The 20,720-nt window shown below is 32.6% G+C and overlaps 2 protein-coding genes across 2 annotated transcripts; one reads left to right on the top strand and one right to left on the bottom strand.

The window, feature by feature from the left end:
* Positions 1 to 969: 969 nt before the first annotated feature.
* LOC100240843 (receptor-like cytosolic serine/threonine-protein kinase RBK2) lies at positions 970 to 4,771 on the bottom strand. Its single transcript, XM_010653795.3, is given in 9 exon segments — positions 970 to 1,287; positions 1,289 to 1,341; positions 1,426 to 1,644; positions 1,737 to 1,872; positions 2,341 to 2,420; positions 2,535 to 2,689; positions 3,059 to 3,310; positions 3,397 to 3,772; positions 4,597 to 4,771. Coding segments are annotated over 8 exon segments (1,320 nt in total). The 5' UTR covers positions 3,755 to 3,772; positions 4,597 to 4,771; the 3' UTR covers positions 970 to 1,220.
* A 10,150-nt stretch (positions 4,772 to 14,921) lies between these two features.
* On the top strand, positions 14,922 to 18,027 carry LOC100852842 (probable LRR receptor-like serine/threonine-protein kinase RKF3). Its single transcript, XM_003632314.4, has one exon. It carries the CDS (start codon positions 15,341 to 15,343, stop codon positions 17,174 to 17,176), a length of 1,836 nt encoding a protein of 611 aa, XP_003632362.1. The 5' UTR covers positions 14,922 to 15,340; the 3' UTR covers positions 17,177 to 18,027.
* The last annotated feature ends 2,693 nt before the right edge of the window (positions 18,028 to 20,720 follow it).

Here is a 20,720-nt window from a genome sequence, read left to right as displayed (position 1 = left end):
TATTAATTTGTTAAATATGATTTTAATTTTTTTTTTTTAATTATCACTTATTAATTAGGATAAGGATGCATCCAACTTGTCATGGGTCTTTCCATCCTATTTTTATGACCCATCATAAGAAAAGAAAGATTGTTTTTTGCAAAGAATATTGTATAAAATATCTCATAATTTGATATATTATTATAACATTATATTTTTTTAGGTTATATTTGGTTTCGAAAAATATTAAAAATATATATATAAATGAAAATTATTTTTTCATGTTTGGTTGCTTTATAAAAAATATCAAAGAAAATCAAATATAATTAAAACTAATTAAAAAAAACTTATATATTTTAAATTATTTAATCTTTATATCGATAAATTAAAATAAATAAAATGAGTTTGAAGTAACAAATAAAAATAATTTATCAGCGTTTAACCTATTTTTTAATTTTCTTTATATTTTCTTTCACTTGTATTTTCCGGAACAAAACATAGGTGGTGTTTTTTTTTTATTATTATTGAATGGAAAAAACCAAAATATTTAGCTTTTTCTATTCAATTAAAAGTAACTTGTTGACATCATCCAACATAATTAAACTGAACCTATTGATGACAAGTTCACTTTAGTAAGTCAAATCACGATAATCTTATAAAATATAAAAAGTTATTAGAAACATCTTTATACCATAGTCTTATAAAATATAAAAAGTTGTTAGAAACATCTTTATAAATACTTTAAGTAGTAAGAGAAAGGTCATGACACACCGACAGGGGTGTGAATGGGGGTATATTAGGTAGATAACGTTAAAAAAGTGTCAAATTCCTTATTAATAAAGATTCAGGGAAAAGGGTATGGAGATGTGATTATGACACCAAATCTTTGTCCCGTGTTAATGAATCATGACAAAATCTTATAATGCCTATGTGTAACTTTTTGTTCGGAATGTGAAAGCATTGGTCCATGAACTAGACATAGAATTCTTATTTTTTTGAAGTCGATGTTAATAATTTTTACTCAAACTTCATTGGTAGGTTTTTCTCCAAATATAAGGCAATGTCACAAATAATTCTCTCTTAAAATTACACTTCCTTTCAAAAATTATTTTTGGTAATAACAATGAATCAAAATTTTCTACAATGTCCTCCTCTCCTCTACATCTATGAATCTCTCTGTACAATAGGGATCACAACACTATATTCCACAGCATATGAAAACTTGACCCTTTTCCAACCCTTCAGCTGTGTTGTATCTTATCTGCAAGAAACAGCTCTTTGCAGAGGGCCTTTCGGAAGAATTCCTCCACGCTTTTTCAAGCCCTCCAAGCTGCTAAAATTGCCCTTCAGAATCTCCACAACCTGCACTCCATGTTCAACTACAAAAATCAAGTTTCCATTCATTCAAAATCATAAACTTCAGGGATTTCCAAGAAGAGTACATGCCTGTCTCATTTGTGGCCGTAGAATTGAAGACCTCTGTATACACAAAGAAGCAGACAATACCAGAAGGTTCATTTGCTGAGAATTGTAGTGATCATCAGCCAGAAAAGGGTCGACAAGCTCCTGAATCTGAGTCTTCATTTGTCGAGAATTGTATTGATCATCGGCTAGAAAAGGGTCTACAAGCTCTTGAATGTCATTCTTTTTTAGCAGGGGTTTGGCCTGAGAACAGGTAAAACAGTTGAACACCCAATGCCCAGCTAACAATTTGTTCTTTAGTGTAGGAAAACAAAAAAAAAAAAAAAAAAACATACCCAGGTGACAAGGCTTCGCTGCGAGCATTCCAGAGCTCGGCGGCCGGTGATCAGCTCCAGTAGCAAGACACCGAAGGCATAAACATCGGTTTTTTCATCCACTATTCCATGCATTAAGTACTCAGGAGCAAGGTAGCTGCAATGGTGGAAAAAGGGGTGGGGGGAGAAATTCAGAAGCTAATTTTCTAGTCAATGATGGCAAAATGTGATACAATTTGAACCGATTTGTTTTTCAATAGATCAAATTCATGTTGATTTGTATAACCCATTTTAATAAACAAGATATTTTTAGGTCAACCTATATAACACGAATTCAATCCAGATCGAGACATAATCATAATTTATACACATGATTCATTTAAAATTATAAACATATCGAGTTGAAGTCTAATCAAATCGTCTCAAACAAAACCTAATTCGACCTAACATATTAAATAAGATCTGGGTTATATGATATATTATCGATTATTATTTATATCATATTTGAGTTTGGCCTATCTAGTTGAGTGCCTGAATTTTGATACGACACAACCCGACCCATGAACATGAATTCCCACCCCTATTTATAAGCGCAAATTAGAGGACTAGTATAAGGTCTACAAACCCGAATGTGCCTTCAAAGCTTGATATAGTGTGGTGAGTCCATTGCTCTGGTAGCCATTTGGCGAGTCCAAAATCACAAATCTGAATGGAACTGTAATAAGTCACTCTTAGAAGTCCAAGCTCCAAAAGAATTTGGCTATGTATAAAGCAAATTGTGTAAGTTTTATGTTCCAAATGGGAAGATTGGAAGGGAACCTGAGGCTGAAAGTCCTCTGTGAGCAAGATATTTGAAGCTTTGATGTCTCTATGGATGAATCTCCTTTGACAACCCTCATGAAGGTAGAGTAGACCCTCTGCAATCCCTAATGCCACTTGATACCTCATACTCCATTTCAATTTCACCCTACCACCTGTAAGAAGAAAAGCATAACTGAGAAAAGGGGAAAATGAAACTTATCAAAGGCTAACTCGGTCTGTTAACTGTTTTTAAAAATAATTTTCTGTTTTAAAGAATAAAAACCGGTGTTTTCCTATTTTCTTTTTCTCGATGGCTATTAATTGTTGTTTTCACTTGTTTTTCGATGGAAGTTTTAAAAAATAATTATATAAATATAAAGAATGATTAAAAACATAATATTTTAGGTTTTCAAATAGATATGTAATACAAAACATCTAAAAATAATTTTCAAAAACCATTCTTGAAAATTGGTTTCAAGACAGTTTTCGAAAACAATTATCAAATAAGTTCTAACCTCCTGCAATTTAAGAATATGACTAACCATGAAGTAAAGAAGCTAAGCTGCCATGTGGAGACAACTCAAGAACAAGGTGCAGTCCTCCTTCAACCCCATAACCAATGAGTTTAGCAGTGTTGGGATGGTTGACATGAGCCATAATCCCAAGCTCAGAGAGGAAATTCCCTGTTCTCTCTTCTGGCTTTCCTCTCACAAGCCTCTTGACTGCTACAAGCTGCCCATCCTGCAGACACCCTTTATATACTTCAGCATATCCACCCTTTCCAATTAGATTTTCTGCACAAAAACAAAGTGTAAGATCAGAAAACAGAACCAAAGAATTATGCGAAACATGGGTTCTAATCCTGAAGAAAATCACAAACCATGGCTGAAATTCTTGGTGGCACGCTGAAGTTCAGAGAGGGTGAAGTTCTTCCACCCAGACCTTGAATATGAGACAGTCTCACCATCAAGATTCCGCCCCACGCCATTGCTGAATCTCATGCTTCTGCATTTTCTCACTGAGTACTTCCACACATTGCGAGGATCCAATGTTGCTAATCGTCTCTTTGATTGAGTTCTAAGCAATTGGATTAATCCACGCCAAGTGGGTTTGGTATTTTGTGAACTTCCAGAGCCGGAGGTGCCTTCTTTGGAAGAACTTGTCTCTGATTCTAACCTGCTCAGGTAGTCCTCAAGAACACAATTTGGGGAGGACGAAGCCTGCTTCCTAGTCCCCATATTTCAAAAATCACAAATCTGCTAAGAAAACACGAGAAAATTCGCTGATGATCGTGTCAAAATTTTGAGAAAGTGAAAAATGTTGGGACGTCATTTGTTTTGAGTATGCTCTGTGCCAGTCAAGGGCATCACAGAGTGGCCTTCCCAGGATTCGAACTCAAGTCCTAGCACAGATGGTATCAGGAGGGCAACTGCCAGGGTTAAGGTCTCGAGTTCGAATCCTGGGAGGCCACTCTGGGCGCCGCGCAGGCTCAAGCCTAGGCACCAGGTGAAACGAACAAATGACGTCCCAACAAAAAATAGAAAATTTTCTTTTCCCAAAACTGGGAAAACCACTTTCTGGGTTTTTCCCAGTTGCTTTCTTTCATGGCAGAAATGGAGAAACAGCACAGCCATGAGAGGCAACCCATCGCAAGAAAAAACTCCAAATCAGAGAAAATTGAGAGGAAAGGATCATGAAAATGACCAAGCGGAGTCATTTTCAACAAGAAAATGGATTGATGGCGATTACAAATAGAATTAATGGCTATTCAATAACAGAAAATCCATTGCCAAAAACCCAACATCCAAATCAGAAACAGAGAAACACAGGACCATCTTCAAGCAATTGGTACGATATTGATCAACAGTAAAATCAATCAAACCCAGAAAGAAAATACCAGACCCCATTAAACCCAGAACAGAAACCCATAATAATTCGAACCAGAATCAATTCACATGCTCTGCAATCGCACATAAACACAAAATCCACCCAACCCATGAACCGACACTCAAAAAATCCTAAGAAGGAGAAGCACCCAGATAAGAAAACAACAGGAAAAAAAATCATAAATCATAAATACCATGAAGAAAAGGCAGCTGAAGACTGTTGGAGATCCGCCATGAAAACAGAAGAGGGAGAAACAGAGGAAGAGAGAGAGAGAGAGAAAGATACAGAGGTTGGCATGGCTGATGGTACTACAACAATCACGACCGTTTTCTACATTTTCCTCTAAAATATGATTTTCTCCGAACTAAAAAATATAATAATAAATAAATAAATATAAATATAAATATAAATAAATTGTCGAATTATTATAATAAGAATAAGAATAATAATAATAATAATAATTTTCCCGTTTATACAGGATATTGACAGCTGAGTTGGTCAGAGACGGCTCTCTCAGGTCTCTGGCGAGAAGTGGCACGTAAACTAAATTCAGCACGAGGGATTTCACTCTTGGCTTTAATGGTAGCCATGGGTTCCGAAAATTTTTCAAAGACGGTTTGAAAATGTCCATTATGGCATTATCTGATGGGCAAAATTCTCTATTTTTTTTTATTATATATATATTTGTAAAATTAGGAATATTTCAATTATGAAATTAATTAAAGAAATAAATTGACAAATTTGTATGGATTGTGGATCAAGCTGTTGGAGAATTTTGCTCAAAGCTGTTGAAGAAGTTTTCCTTGTACAAAAGATTCATTTACAGCAGTATATTAAAATTAAAAAATAATTCTTAAATTAAAAGTAATTAAATTGAAATAAAAATCATATTAAGCACTTTATTTTTTGGGGCATATTTAGCTTTTTAGGTCTAGTAATGAGAAAAAGAGAAAAAGACATGATTATCGATAAAGTAAGCAATGTTTTAAAAGTGATTTGTAATAAAGCGTTGGAAAAAATTTTAAAAATTATTTTTAGAAAATATGAAAAATCAAACTATCTTTATGCAAAAATTTGGAAAGTAATTTTTCCCCTAATCACTCCGTCACCGATTTAAAAAAAAATTAACATTTTTTAACAGTTGAATGATAAAAAATTTCATATTAAAGATATTAAGAGTACTTTTGGTAATTATTATCAAACCAATTTTAAGAGTGCATTTAACAGTAATTCTACTCGAAGTATTTTTAATGAAAATATTTTATCATAAAGTACTTTTAAAATAATCACCTACAAAACATTTAAAAAAAATATATATTATAAGTAATTTTTAAAACTTTTAAAAATGTTTTATAAAATTTGTCAAATACCTAACATTTTTTCAAAGACGTTTTTTATGCTAAAAGTGCTTTCTAAAATCACCATCAAACGGGTTATAATTGATTATTTAAAAAATGGTTGTAATGGAAACAACATGTGAGTATTTAAAAGAAAAAAATAAGTATCTTGATGATTTATTATTCAATAAAAATTAATTTTTTGAAAAATCACTTTGAATAATTCTTGTGATTTAAAAAAAAAATCTACTTACCTTTTGGTATATATATGATAGTTGTAATTAAGTATTAAATAATTTGGTATATATTTTAATTAATTATTAATAATTAAACCACCTTAATTAACTAATTTAATACAAGAGCCTAATCAAACGCTTGAAATTATAATAAAGGTAAAATAAAAAAACAAAGGAAATAGTGAGAAAATGGGACTCTACTTTCCAATTCGATTGATTTGGGATACTTGGAAGTTGGGCAATTGTTGTAATTAATGTACAAGTATACTTGATTGTAGAATACATATGCCTTGTTTGGAAAGCTTCTTCGTAATGGAGTTGCTGTAAAAAATACTTTTTCCTAGAACTGCTTTAATTGATTGGATTGTGTTACAAGGAGGGTCAGCATTTGTTTATCTCCTGGTTGGTTGGTGGGTGGCTCCTACCTTACTTACTTTTTGGCTGATTTGTCAGGATTGGTTTGCCATGTCACCCACCCCTACCTTATTTGACTTTTCATCTATTGTGCCCATATTTATAATTGAGAAAATTGCGCTTTCATCCACATACAAATGAAATTCAAATTTATAAAATTCCAATTTAATGTAGTTAGGCCATGTTTGCCTCTCCCAAAAAGCACATGAAAAGAAAAATTATTTTCTTATACTTTATTTCATTAAATAAATAAAAAAATATAATAAAATTAATTTAAAATTTGTCTATTTTAAAATTATTTAACATTTATATAATACAAAAAAAATAAGTAAAATAAATTTGAATGAATTTAAATATACCTATACAATAATTTATGAACTTTAAATCTATTTTTTATTTTTCTTTCACATTTTCTCTGTATTTTATTCCCTTATATTCTTTTCTTAAAATTTTCGATCATCAAATGTAACCTTAATTAAAAATAATTAAAATTTTCATATTTTTTATTTAAAGATTATTTTTGTCTACCTAGATATTATTTCTTTGAGAGGATTTTCACTTTCTTTTTTTCAAAATAAAAAATCATTTTTTTCTTTTGTATTTTTTTAATTAGCTAGACTTATATTTATTTTGATTTTCAACTATTTTATATAAACTTATTTCATTTTTACTTTTTTTTTTTATGCTTTGTTTTTTTAAATTTAGGAAACCTCATGCAAAAAAGGGAAAAAAATTAGAGAAAGGAAGAACATAAAAGGTAATTTTAATATGTTGGAGTTAGGTGGTACACGAGATCTAACCAAATAAAATATCAGAAAACCGTTTTTGGAAGTTTGAACTGTCAAAAATCCACCTATTAAAATAAATAAATAAACTTTCTCCCACAATTTTACTTTTTTCTATGAAAATAAACACCAAGGGAATTGAGGAAGAAAAGTTTTCTAAAAAAAGAAGGTGAAAGACTTCTATACTATGAAATTAAGTGATTATCGATTTTAGTATGATTACATTCGTGATTTCATACATTTCAAAAAGGTAATTCAAGGTCTAAGATGCAAATATTAATGTAAAATCAATTAAATTAAAATCTAACTTTTTATTTATTTTTAAATAAATAAAAACAACAACATGATCAAAAGTGATTTCTACTATTTGTGGAATGATTGGAATGCACCCATATGGTCGGTCTTAAGTACCTGCATTAAAATGCATTTGTTCCCAAAAAGCTCAACAACATTAAAACCTTTTACCTATTTTTTGATTGGAAAATTTAATGAAAAAGACAATGGATAAAGAAACTATAAGGAAAAAAAGAGAGTATATATTTAAAGTAAATAAATTATTTTTATATATTGTACTAAACTTAATTCATTTATTTCAACTTTTACATTTATATAGATATTAAATAATTGCAAAATATTTTAATTTATTACTAACTTTAATTATATTTGATCTTTTTTCATATTTTTAATAGAAAATAAAATATGGAAATTTTATTTTCTTATTTATTTTTTTTATTTCTATTTTCTTAAAACCAAACAAAGCATTAAAGTATAGAGAAAAAAAAAATCACAACGTAAGAATGATTTATCCTAATGAAGACTTTTTAGATTAAAAATATGTTATAATTAAAAAAGTAAGTAGAATAATAAATAAAAGTAAAAATAAAAATAAAAATGAAATGTTATTTTTATATTATAGACATATTATAATAAAAAATTAATCATTGTATTAATCGCAATTTTAGAAACTAAATTTGAAAGTTAAAATTAAAATATATATATTAAAATACAATTTCAAACTAATTTTAAAAATGAAAAAAAAATAATTGTTTTAAAAGTGTTCTAGAACTTCTATTTTGTTGTCCTAAAGTTGGGTTTTGAGCCAAAATGTCAAACATTCCTAGCATAATCAATTCCACACGTTTATTTTGACTTGGATCAATCATGACAAAATAAATTGTTCCTTCTCCGAATATTCCTTTCCTTTATCCATTAGAGATTATAATTGCAAGTTGCAATAATTATTGTCACAATTAAATAAATAACACATTAATTATAAAAAATAAAAAGGTGAAGATTAAGTGTGAATATTTTTTTTTTTAGTCTTGATATAATGGAATTACTTAGAAGGAGTAGTCTTTGAATTAATCCCGAAATTAATATTATATCACTGTAGACCCCCTAGTTGGCGGGAGAGGGAGGAGAAAAATATTTTTTTATTAGGGGAGTGGGTGAGATGGGAAGTGATGGAGAGGAACGGGGTTTACAAGGGGGATGCTGGCAGAAAGAAGGTGATGGGCGTTTTGGGGGGTTTTTTTTTAGAGAGAAAAGGAAAAAAACCGGGCAGCACATGCATTGGGTTTTTTTCTGGGCAGCACATGCAGTGGAGGAGATTTTGGGGGCAGCACATGCACTGAAGAGGAAGAGGGGCAGCAGCTAGGTGGGGGAAGAAAACGGGCAGCAGCTGGGAGGTTTTTTTAAAGAAAAAATCTGGGGACAAGAGAGAAAACCGGGCACCAAATAGACCTTTCTTCAACCTCTCGTCCTCTCTCTTTGTTTTTCATCTCCGGGTACTTTCTTTTCTCCACTCCATGCTTGTTTTTTTTTAACTTCTTTTCTAAGCTCGTTGATGGATATATAGGGTGAGGATGATATGAGTTTATTTTGGTTCTTATTATTGGAGCTTTGTTCTACCATCTTCACCACCAACCTGCCACCACCGGTCTTCAACCCGGAAATCTTTTTAAAAAAAAGAGTAAAACCATCTTTTGATCTTTGGGTGGATATTTTAGGCAGTGGGCTTTGTTGGTGGGCTCCCAAGACACTGACTTGTGGGCTTAAGTTTGTTTTTGTGGGCCTTAAGCCCTTTTCTTTTAGCTTGGGCCGGATGGCCCAAGGCTTTTTTTAATGAATGTAGCCCAAAGCTCTTTTAAAGAATGGACGTGGGCTTATGGACGTGGGCTTGGTGTAAATAGAGCCCAAAGCTCTTTTAATGAATGGACTTGGGCTTGATGGAGATGGAGCCCAAGGCTCTTTAAATGAATGGACATGGGCTTCTTTTAATGAATGGACATGGGCTTGATGGAGATGGAGCCCAAAGCACTTTCAAAATCTTATTATTATTATTCTTATTATCATTATTATTATTAATTCAAACTCTCAAAATTTTATCATCATTATTATTATTAATTCAACTTTCAAAATCTTATTATTATTAATTCACACTTTCAAAATCTTATTATTATTATTATTATTATCAATTCAAACTTTCAAAATCTTATTATCATTATTATTACAAATTCAACTTTCAAAAGTCTATGTTCTCGCAGTTCAATTTCCAAAAAGTCTGCCTTCAAATGATTTTCGAGACTTCCAATTTTCATAAATCAACTTTCATAATTCCTACTTCTCAAATAACTTACGATTCTTATATCTTTCAAAATTCAACTCTCATAATCCCAATTTTCGTAACTTAATTTTTTTTAAGATCCCGAACCCTCAAATCATTTTCAAAATTTCAACCTCTTTCAAATTCGATTTCTAAAATTCACATTCTCACAATTCAACCTCTAAGAGTCTGATCTTCAAATAAACTCTAAAACTCCAATTTTCTAGTGATCTTCAAGATTCCAAATTTTCAATTAAATTTCAAAAGTCCAATTTTCTCTCAAATAGTTTTAATTCCGCTCTAGTTTTCAAATGATCTTCCACTCTTCTTGATTTTAATAAGCGTGAACGAATTTTTCATAATTTCAGAACAATGGAATTTGTGAGATTAAGTCATGCTAAATAAACGGGCTTTAGTGGGGGCCCAACATGGGTGACTTTATGATTGATTGATCGACTGATTGATTTAATTGTCATGCATGATTGACTTTATTTTGCTCTATGACATGCTCGAAATTATTCCTTAATTGTGCACTAACCTCACTTCTTGATAGCGCATATTGGTTCGCCACCCAGGTACGTATTTACTCACCCGCTCGGGTCATTTTCTGTACGCATGTTTAGATTCTAACATGTGCATGATCATTCTGAGTATTCATTGATTCCCTCATCAATTACCATGATTGCTTCATTTTATTAGTAGAGACCCGACTTTAGGGACTTAGAGGGGTGTTACGGTCTTTACCGTACCTTCCCGATAAGTAACCTGACCCCCGAACCCGATCCGGTTTTCATAGACCGCCTTTTTCAAAATAAGGAGTCACACTTAGGGTTTTCTTTCTTATTTTGTTTACCCTTTAAAAAATAAAACAAAAATAAGTGGCGACTCCAAGTCATTTTTTTTAACCAATTAAATCATTTTTCAAATAAAATTCGAGCTCGCCATCGAGTGGGAAACGCATGAGCCGAAATGCGGGGTCCACAATCACCTATTTTAGTTTATTTTAATTCTTCAAAACAAAATTTTAATGTAAATATAAATAAAATCAATCACCTAAATGAATACAAGATAAGATATAACACATGAAAAAACTACCTAGCAACCTACTAGGTGTAAAATACCATACTAAATAATCTACTAAATATAAGAAAAATGCATACAGTTTTACTTGATCAGATGCACTACTCCTTGGAGTTTTATACCGTTAATACCTACGTCCCTAACACAACACTCTTCTATGCTTCTTAGTGGAATTTTTGAAACTCTTATCATAGTTTCATGATGAGATCTCTTATATTTGTTGTAATTAAAATGTAATCTCAATAAAGATTTTGAAAGTTTGAGAGCTGGAGGATTAAGTTTTTTTATAAATGGTTATGTTCTCTATGGGTTTAGAAAAATCCACTCCTTCTAAATAGAATATATCTATTTATACTTATAAAACTCTTTTTAGAATTATGGAGAGTTTTCTAATTTTAAAATAGTCCAAATTTTATTTTTAAAATCAAATACCAATTTAGAGATAATCATAATTTTAAAACCTACTAAAAAAATTTCAAAAATCAAACACTAATTTAGAGATAAAAATGATCAAAAATAAATTTTAAAATTAAAAATATAGTAAAATTCACATTAGGAAATAACAAGTATTCCTTTCCTATTTTTTTTTTTTTTGTATTAGTTATTCTAAAAGTTCTTCCAACCATAAGTACAAACTTACCTTAAAATTTACAACTCTGAATAATCCAAATCCAAATTTCATAAATTTCTAAGTTGCAAAAAAATAAATTACATCCGTTGGTAAGAAATGAACAAAGTTACCCACTAAATAAAATACTAAATTGTGTGAAAAGTATCCTATAGTTACACGTTGAATATTAATTAAACATGAGTGGTAAATTAATTAATATTATTAAATTCTATTGTCTATGTCATAGTGGGGTGGTGCATGGTGATGACCCTTTCCACGTAAATGTTTCATACACGTTTTCCAATTTTAAAATATTAGTCAAATCTTAGTGTTTAAAACGTGGTATTTAAATTATTTTTATTTTTATTTAATAATTAAGATAAAATTTTATATGTTGTCACCAATGAGGGCTCCATGCCTAATTAATTTGGCCTTATTAGGAGGAAGAAAAAGGGAAAAGGATTTATATAAGACGGCATAAAATAATTAAATCATTGACCAACCTAGCATTTCATATGTATAAATAAATTAATGAACTTAAATTTAGCTTATGGATTCAATGCCATTATTATTATTATTATTATTATTCTTTAGGAGCATAATGGAAATGAGAAATGAGTTTAAGTTCAAAATAGTGTTTTGGAAGAAAAAAAAAAAGAAAAAAATAAATAAATCTCTTTTCAAAACATTTACCAATCCGGTCTTTATAATCATGTAATCATTTATGTGATTTTTTTTTTTAGTGTAAAAAATCACAATTTATGATTATGATTTTAACTTTAAATTTAAAACCATAGTTACTAATGATAGTTTTTATAGATTGTGGTTTTAAAATAATAATAATAATAATAATAAAGTGGAACTTAATGTTGTACGAACGCATTGCTTTGACAAATATTTTTAATCTAAGTTTAGATTGATAATTTTTGTTTAAAAACAAGATACTTTCATCAGAAACTTCATATATTTTTACTATTTTTTTTTCAAAATTTTGTTCAACTTGGTGGAAGTTCAATATTTAGACTTTTTTAGACGTTATCACATTATGGGAGTTGATCATCTTTCATTACCATCATTGCAACGGTGGAAGTAGAATGGTTGTTTTTTTTATTAATATTTAAAAAGAAAAAAAAAACTTAGAAGGGCATAATGTAATTTTTTTTTAATTTTTTAATTATTTTATTTTATTTTATGTAGATGAGGTAGTTGGGGTGGGACCAATAAGTAAAGAAGGAAAAAGATTGAGGATTGGTTTTGAGTCTTAAGACCAATTTGAAGTGTTGCATGGCCCCATGCATATAATCGACTAAAAATTGGTAGTTGCCATATTTTTAGTTAGTTACCTAACAATCTTCAAACCAATTATTCTCAAGATGGCTTCTAAGGGAATTCAAATTTGAAGTTGGGTCATCAATTTTCATAAGTTGTCTAAGCTTATGGTCATGCCCTCAAAAGGAGGGTCAACAATTCAAATGCATCTAGGGACCAAGTAGATCCCCAAATGTGTATTGAGATAAAAATAAGTGAAAAATATATGTTTATTTAAAAAATTAAATATAATTAAAATTAATTAAAATCATACGTTTTTAAATTATTTAATTTTTATATAAAGGAGAAAAATTAATAAAATATGTTTGAAAAACATATAAAAATAATATATTAACTTAATTTAAAATAAAAAATTCTATTTTTTTTCTACTTATTTTCCTTATATTTTTTTCTCAAATATTTGAAAAAACCAAACATAGGATAAAATACCAAGGAAACTAGTCATGATAAATTACTTTCTCAAAAGCTTATTGAAGATGTGAAAAGAAGGAAAAAAAAAACGTTCAAAAAAAATGAAAGTGCTTTTAGACCAACCTGATGGCAAGAGCTAAGAAAGAAAAAGTGTTGAGGAATTGACGAATCAAAGTTATTATTTTGTTTTTGAAGATGATAAACTTTTGAGTGGAGAAAAGAAAAAGATTCCAAGTGGGTGTTTTTTAATATGCACGATATTCACGTAATTTTAAGGGTACGTTTGGCTGCTAAAAAAGTAATAAGGAAAGAATAAAAAAGTTATGATTTTCTTATTTTTATATAATAGAAGAAACTAAGTGAAATGGGTTTGAAGAAAGATATAAAAATAATTTATCAATTTCAAATCTATTTTTTTTCTTTCCATTTTTCATTTTTTTTCTTATTTCTTTTTCATTTTTTTTCTCAATTTTTTTTGGGAGCCCAACATAATCTAAGTGTTTTTAGTAAAAGTATTTTATTTGAAAGTATCTTTAATAAATTTATCTATCAATTTCGTAATGATTTTAGGAAGCGTTTTTAATATTTTTAACACTTAGAGTATGTTTGGTAGTGATTGTAGGACCTCTCATAAAATGAATTGTTGTTAAGAAAGACGCATACTCTAATCTTAAACACTTAGAGTATGTTTGGTAGTAATTGTAGGACCTCTCTTAAAAGGAATTGTTGTTAGGAAAAACGCATTCACCCAAGTATCCACAGTGAACATAAGAGGAGTTGATGGATGCGGCCAATTTTTCGATCTACCAACAATCTTTTTCCCAACGACACCCTTGGGGTTCGAACCCATAACATCGACTTGGACCTCAGGTGTTATCAACTCTCCTAAAAGCAATTGCTATTAGAAAAGGCGCATACTCTAACCTTATAATGCATTCACCCAAGCGCCCACGGTGAACACAAGGGGAGTTAATAGACACAGCCAACTCTCCGATCTGTCAACAATGATTTTAGGAAATGTTTTTTAATCTTTCTAATACTTGAAAAATAAAAATTTTCAAGTATTAGAAATAGTAGAAACAATTTTTAAAATCACTGTTAAACGTACTCTTAAAATATTTTATATTTCCAAATATTAGAAAAATTAAAAATGCTTCCTAAAATCACTATCAACACGTTTCATGTGTTTTTTTTAGAAAACACTACAAGTGATTTTCCAACACTACAAATAATTTTTAAAAATTTTAAAATTGTTTCATAAATTTTAAATATCTTAAACATGTTTCCACTTTTAAAATGTACTTTAAATATATTTATTTATTTATCTATAGTACTTTATTTTTAATCATTCATTATATTTATATAATTATTTTTTAAAATAAGAAAATAATTAAAAACTATTAAAACATTTTTCTTGAAAATACTTTTTTTTAAAGAAAAAAAATCATTTTCTAGTTGCTAAAGCTTTGCTTGAGAAATATTTCAAAAACAATTATGAAAAACAATTTTTAAAAACCGTTTTTTTTTATGTTTTGTAAAAGAGAAATCTGGTTAAAAACCTGAAATACTTTTAAAATGATTTCTTTATTTTTAATTATATTTTAAAAATAATTCTTCATATTTAATTATTTTTTAAAATAGTCATTAAAACGCACCTCTTTTTGGCAAGCACTAAATTTGATTGAAGAAGGCTTTCGAAAGTTTCCAAGTGTCCCCTAACATTTTTTGAAAATTTGAGAATCTATTGCGCTCAATAAGAATATCCCGGTCCGACCGACGGGCAGCCGCTACAGAGTCACACATTTAATTTGCTTCTTTAGTTGGCAAATCTATTGTTCTAGAAGAAACCAATCCACAATAAAATTGAAGAAAATTCTAAGGTGCTGATTCAAGAAGAACCTACCCACTACCAATCAATTATTTTCGGAACTGTTGAAGACCTCTCCTGCCCAAAGCTACCCTCAAACTGATTTCCTGGAAGCTGCCTGAGAGGGCAAAGGGTGTCAACACTGGCTTGCTGGGCTTCCCAACAAACACCTCATCTGCAAGACTGCAATTTTGCTTTAGCAATGCTCATCATCCTACCCACCACCAAACCCTAGCATTTTTCACCTCTCTCGCCTCTTCTCAATGTCCCTCCTCCACCCCTTCTTCCTCTTCTCCCTCTTATTTTTAGCCTTTTCCTTCTCCTCCGCCCAATACAACCTGGCTCCATGTCCTCTCGACTTCGAACCCCTCCTCAATGTCACCACCTTCGACGTAAACGCCTCTACCCAGTGTCAGTACGTTATCCAGGGCCTCCGCCTCGTTCTGGCCACCTACCTCCAGAGCACTGGGTCGTTCCTCCCTCCGATCAACTCGTCTGAGTCGTGTTGGGATTCGTACCAGAGCGTGGTCAACAACTTCACCTCCAATTTCAATATTCGATCCGATTGCGGCTTCGAAACCACCTGGATCTCTGAGGGTTGTATGAACATCACCACCCGATCCCAATTCGATGCTGTGGTGTCGCAGGCCACGCGAGCTGATATTGTCGCGTCGTGCAATCAGTCGCTGGAGAACAGCTCGCCCTGTGCCACCTGCACCACCAGCTTGTCTAATCTTCAGGCGGTATATCTGACCGGTTCCAGCGTCGGGAATCTCACTGATTGTACGGCCTACCCGTCGATTTACGCCGCCGGCTTCGCCAACTACCTTGGACCCACCGATCCCGGGACGGCCAAGTGTTTGTTTAACCTCAATTTTGCGTCTGGTGGTTCAGGGAATAAGCGGCGAGGTGTTGTGATTGTGGTGGTTGTGGTGGTGTGTAGTGTTGTGTTCTTGGCGGTGATTGGTGGGGTTTGGGTTTTTTACCGGAAACGCCGAGAATCGAGGAGCGTGAAGCGCGAGATTGTGAATATTGAAATGGGTTTGGAGTCGATCAGTGGGAGTACTACATTGATTAAGTTCACCATTGATGAGATTAGGCAGGCTACTAGGAATTTCACTAGAGACAACATCATTGGAAGAGGAGGTTATGGCAATGTGTACAAGGGGGTATTGAAGGATGGCTCTGAAGTTGCATTCAAAAGGTTCAAGAACTGCTCTGCTGCTGGTGATACAAATTTTGCCCATGAGGTTGAGGTTATTGCGAGTGTGAGGCATGTAAATTTAGTCGCTTTGAGAGGGTATTGTACTGCCACGACTCCATTAGAGGGTCACCAGAGGATAATTGTGTGTGATTTGATGAAGAATGGCAGTCTTCATGACCATCTTTTTGGGTCAACTGAAAAACTTAGTTGGCCTCTTCGTCAAAAGATTGCACTTGGAACAGCTCGAGGGTTGGCTTATTTGCATTCTGGTGCTCAACCAGGTATTATCCATAGGGATATCAAAGCCAGTAATATACTTTTGGATGAGAAGTTTGAGCCAAAGGTGGCAGATTTTGGGCTTGCGAAGTTTACACCCGAGGGAATGACTCATTTGAGCACTAGGGTTGCAGGGACAATGGGTTATGTTGCCCCAGAGTATGCATTGTATGGACAGTTGACAGAGAGGAGTGATGTGTACAGCTTTGGTGTTGTGCTTCTTGAGCTTTTAAGTGGGAAGAAGGCTCTCATGGTGATTGGTGAGAACCAGCCCTCTCTTGTGACTGATTGGGCTTGGTCATTGGTGAGGAAGGGGAGGGCTATAGATGTTGTTGATAATAGTATGCCAGAGTTGGGTTCGCCAGAAGTTATGGAGAAGTATGTATTGGTTGCAGTTCTTTGTTCTCATCCACAGCTATATGCTCGGCCAGCAATGGATCAGGTTGTGAAAATATTGGAGACAGATTTGCCAGTTCCCTCGATCCCAGAACGCCCAATTTCCATTGTGGCTGAGATGGATGATATTGAGAGATCTGTGAGCAGCAGTGATATGGGTTGTATTTCTTCTTCAGCTGGTTACCAGTCATTTACATTTGAGGGCCAACAACATTCTGACTAAGAGGAGATTCATAGCTCCGAGTCACTGCTTGCTTCCACTAGTTAGTTTATTTAGATGGTGTGGATTCTGAAATTTGAAACCCCCATCTCCCATTGTAAAGAAAAATATAGATGGATGATCAAAGTTCCTTTCTAATTTAAGAGAAAAAAAGCATTAAGATAAAGATTTTCTGTCCAAAGCCATGCATCTTGTTTATAATTCAGTTTGGAATCCTTGGACCCCAACACTAGTGGGGTTTTTTTGCCTGGGAGGCAACCTGGGAAGAGGATATCGACTTTGTATCAGCTGAAAATGAGGTGTTTGTAGATGTTACATGTGTAAAATAGAAGAAGAATTTGGCTTTTTCTATTTGCCCAAAAAACAAAGTTGGCATGAATCCTTTGTTGGGAAGAGTAGAAAAGAGCTTGGAAAGCTATCCCTTTATGTTTAGTTTGGACTGTCTGGAGGGAAAGAAATCAGATAGCATTTGAAAATGTGAAGCACCTACTTGGAGGAAGTGGATTTTGTTAATGGGTTGGGCACTAAGTAGGGGGGAGTCTCTCTTTTTGTTTTTTCTTTGTATACTTCCTATAGACATTGACACCTTTTCTAAGGTGCTATTTGCTAATATATAAACTTGCAAATGCTGCAGTCTATATACTTAGATGCTTAAGATCATGGAGGAGTATGTACAAGTGAGGAACTGCATGTATGGTCATGCACTGAGATGTTGTGAAATGTTGATTTGCCCTGACTGTATACTCGTACACCTAAGGAAGATTTCCATAAATATGATTGTTGTGATCATTCTGTTGATGCTGCTAGCCATGTTGTTGATTCTCTTTCTGCAATGATCATTTGCTGTTTATATTTCATTATTGTTGTCCCAAGAAGCCTCTATTACCGTTGAAGAAAGAGCCTTTTTCTTTTTCTCTTTTAAATGTCAAATATCATGTCATTGTGTGTTGAGGAAGCAGATGAGATACTGAACTGGAGATACAAGTTCCCCAATATTTATAATTTTTTTTTATTTAATAAAAAAAACAATAATATTATATTAGATTAATTTTTTTACAATAAGAAAATATTACATACATTACTATTTTTATACAACAAAGAAATATTTTATATAATTTTTTTTTATAAAAAGAAATATATACTAATTAAAAATTTTATATATTTGTCAATAATTTCTATATTAAAAATAAATTTCATTGAGGAGACATACGTGAATTAGAAGATTAATTTGCAAGGTAGTCCCTGTCAGAGCAGATGGGCATTTGGGCACACTAATAATGAGCAAGGGCTTCCAAAGTAAATATTGAAGGAGATTTTTATGAAATCAAGTGGGCCAAAACCCAAATGGGAAGGATGAAGGACACATTATTGGACTTCTAAAAATATCTAAACTATGGACAGTGAGGTGATGAGGGACCTGTTCTTTTGCAATTAGGAATTTGTCCTCTTCTTCTTGTACGATACCAAAAATGGCGTCAAAACGGTATGAAAATCACCGGAATCTCATCGGATTTCAGACCTACATTTATCCAAATTCAAATATGGTCACCCTTTCTCTATTCCTTGCTCTTTGGCACTGAAACGACGTCGTATGGTTTTCTCCGTTTCTCCGTCTCTTCGTCTCTAATGTTGAAACGACGTCGTTTCTCTCCCAATTTTATTTTATTTTTGCCTTTCCGTACTCCCTGCCTTCATCGCCTATGCCAAATCTTTTGTTCTCCTTTCCGTGAAAACAAAATTTCCCGAGAAAGTTAATGGTTTTCCCGGGCTCAAACTTTAGGTTTCATTTTCTTTCTCTCATTTTCTCGGCGGCCAAACTGGACGCCTGGTCTGCACTTCTGTTTTTGGTTACATGGACGGAAATAGAGAGAGAGAGAAGGATTATATGAAAAATTCCCTTAAAAAAAAAAAAGCAATAAATTTCATGGATGGAAAATGGTATTATTCATAAATAGTCATCAATTTTTTTCACATTTTTGTAGAAATCTATCGTGGATTCGAGAATGTTGTAGTCTTGTAGATAATAATCACATAACTTTCAGCTTCTAACTCTAAAGATCTCACATAAGATCTGCGAACTTTCGCCAAGTGTAGTGAATTGTAAAGCTACGATTTCTGGAGATAGAGAAAGACGTAAACATGAAATTTGCTGGTGAGTTGCAGAGACAAGTGATTGATTGGACGGTATCTCCTGTTCATCAGGTCAGATTTTTTTTTTAAAATAATTTTCCTGTTCTGATGGTTTTGTTCTGTTTTTTTTTCTAGATCCAATCCGGGTCCATTGTTGATTGTTTGTATTAGACAGTTGATTAGTATGCATAAAGACAAAATAATAAAACTGTAATTTTATTTTATTTTTGCCATGAATACTGCAAACTTTTTTCATAAAATATATGAAAATTAAGCCGAATCTGATCCCAAAAACGGGATCTCTGCAGAATCAAGCATTTCAGCAACGTGCAAGACCCTAGGGCTTGATCTGGCACCATTCTCTATGGTTTTTTGTTTTTTGTGTTAGAATTTAGAGTAGTCTTTCATGAATGCTATGATTGTCATTATAGTCTTATAAAAATGGCTAAATAAAACAAAATCTGAGTCACATGAAAGGGGATGAGGACCACCAGGGTCTCATTTCTACTGGTCGATACGTTTCAAACTTGAGTTGTGTGATAACACAACTCTGCCAACTCTATTATTCGCCCTGATTTCAAAGTATCAGTGACATACCGGCTTTCCTGCTACCTAAAATGTCTTCACCCCCTTGGTTTTGAAGTACAGAGGAAAAGAAAAGTTCATTAGACAATGAACCATCAATGGGGGCTCCACCTGACAGATGTGTTGGTAGAGAATTGAATTCCTTAATTTGTTTGGAAATTCAAATTAGAAAATGATTAGAACAAAGTTAATTGTGGGATACATAAGAAACCAAGGATTTGATCTGTCTCTGCTTTTGAATTAATGATCACAAACTAGGGTTTGATTTTGTTGAATTAATGATCACAACATGGGGTCAAGCAGTTCTGTGTCAAATGGGTACTGCGACGTAGTGTCCTACATACTATTGAACTGATTTGAACTTGGTACTGTCCAATCAACCCTCTTGTGTACCTCCTCAAACTGATTTCCCATGTGGGCATATTCAAACTGATTTGACAGTGAAGATGTTACAAGTATAGATAGAGACCTTCATGAAGGAAATCAAAGAAGAGCTCAAAGCCTCAAACTTCCTCTCAAAGTTGAACCCTTAAGGTAGTTGAATAATGGTAGTTTCAGGCTTGTAATTCTTGAAGGAAATGAAGACTATGCCACCCATAAATCTCCTCCTCCACCTTATAGCAAAGTCACTTTTAGTTATGGACTATTATGAGGACATACTATTCAGGATATGTAGGACAAGAAAATAGGTCCTGCCTTTACGGGTTAGCCAAACAGTTATACATATGTAGAGGCCCCCCAAAGAGAAATGAGAATGCGAAAGATGCCTACCCTCGCAATGGGCCATGAGGGCGACTGCTGACTTCCTTATGAAAATATGTCTTTGAATTGA

The sequence above is a fragment of the Vitis vinifera genome, chromosome 7 (genome assembly GCF_030704535.1).
Source record: "Vitis vinifera cultivar Pinot Noir 40024 chromosome 7, ASM3070453v1".
In the NCBI taxonomy this organism is placed as follows: Eukaryota; Viridiplantae; Streptophyta; class Magnoliopsida; order Vitales; family Vitaceae; genus Vitis; species Vitis vinifera.
This window is presented reverse-complemented; position numbering and strand designations above follow the sequence as displayed.

Bases quoted from the DNA above. Each gene is read 5' to 3' on its own strand.
- LOC100852842 (XM_003632314.4), top strand. From the start codon at position 15,341: ATGTCCCTCCTCCACCCCTTCTTCCTCTTCTCCCTCTTATTTTTAGCC.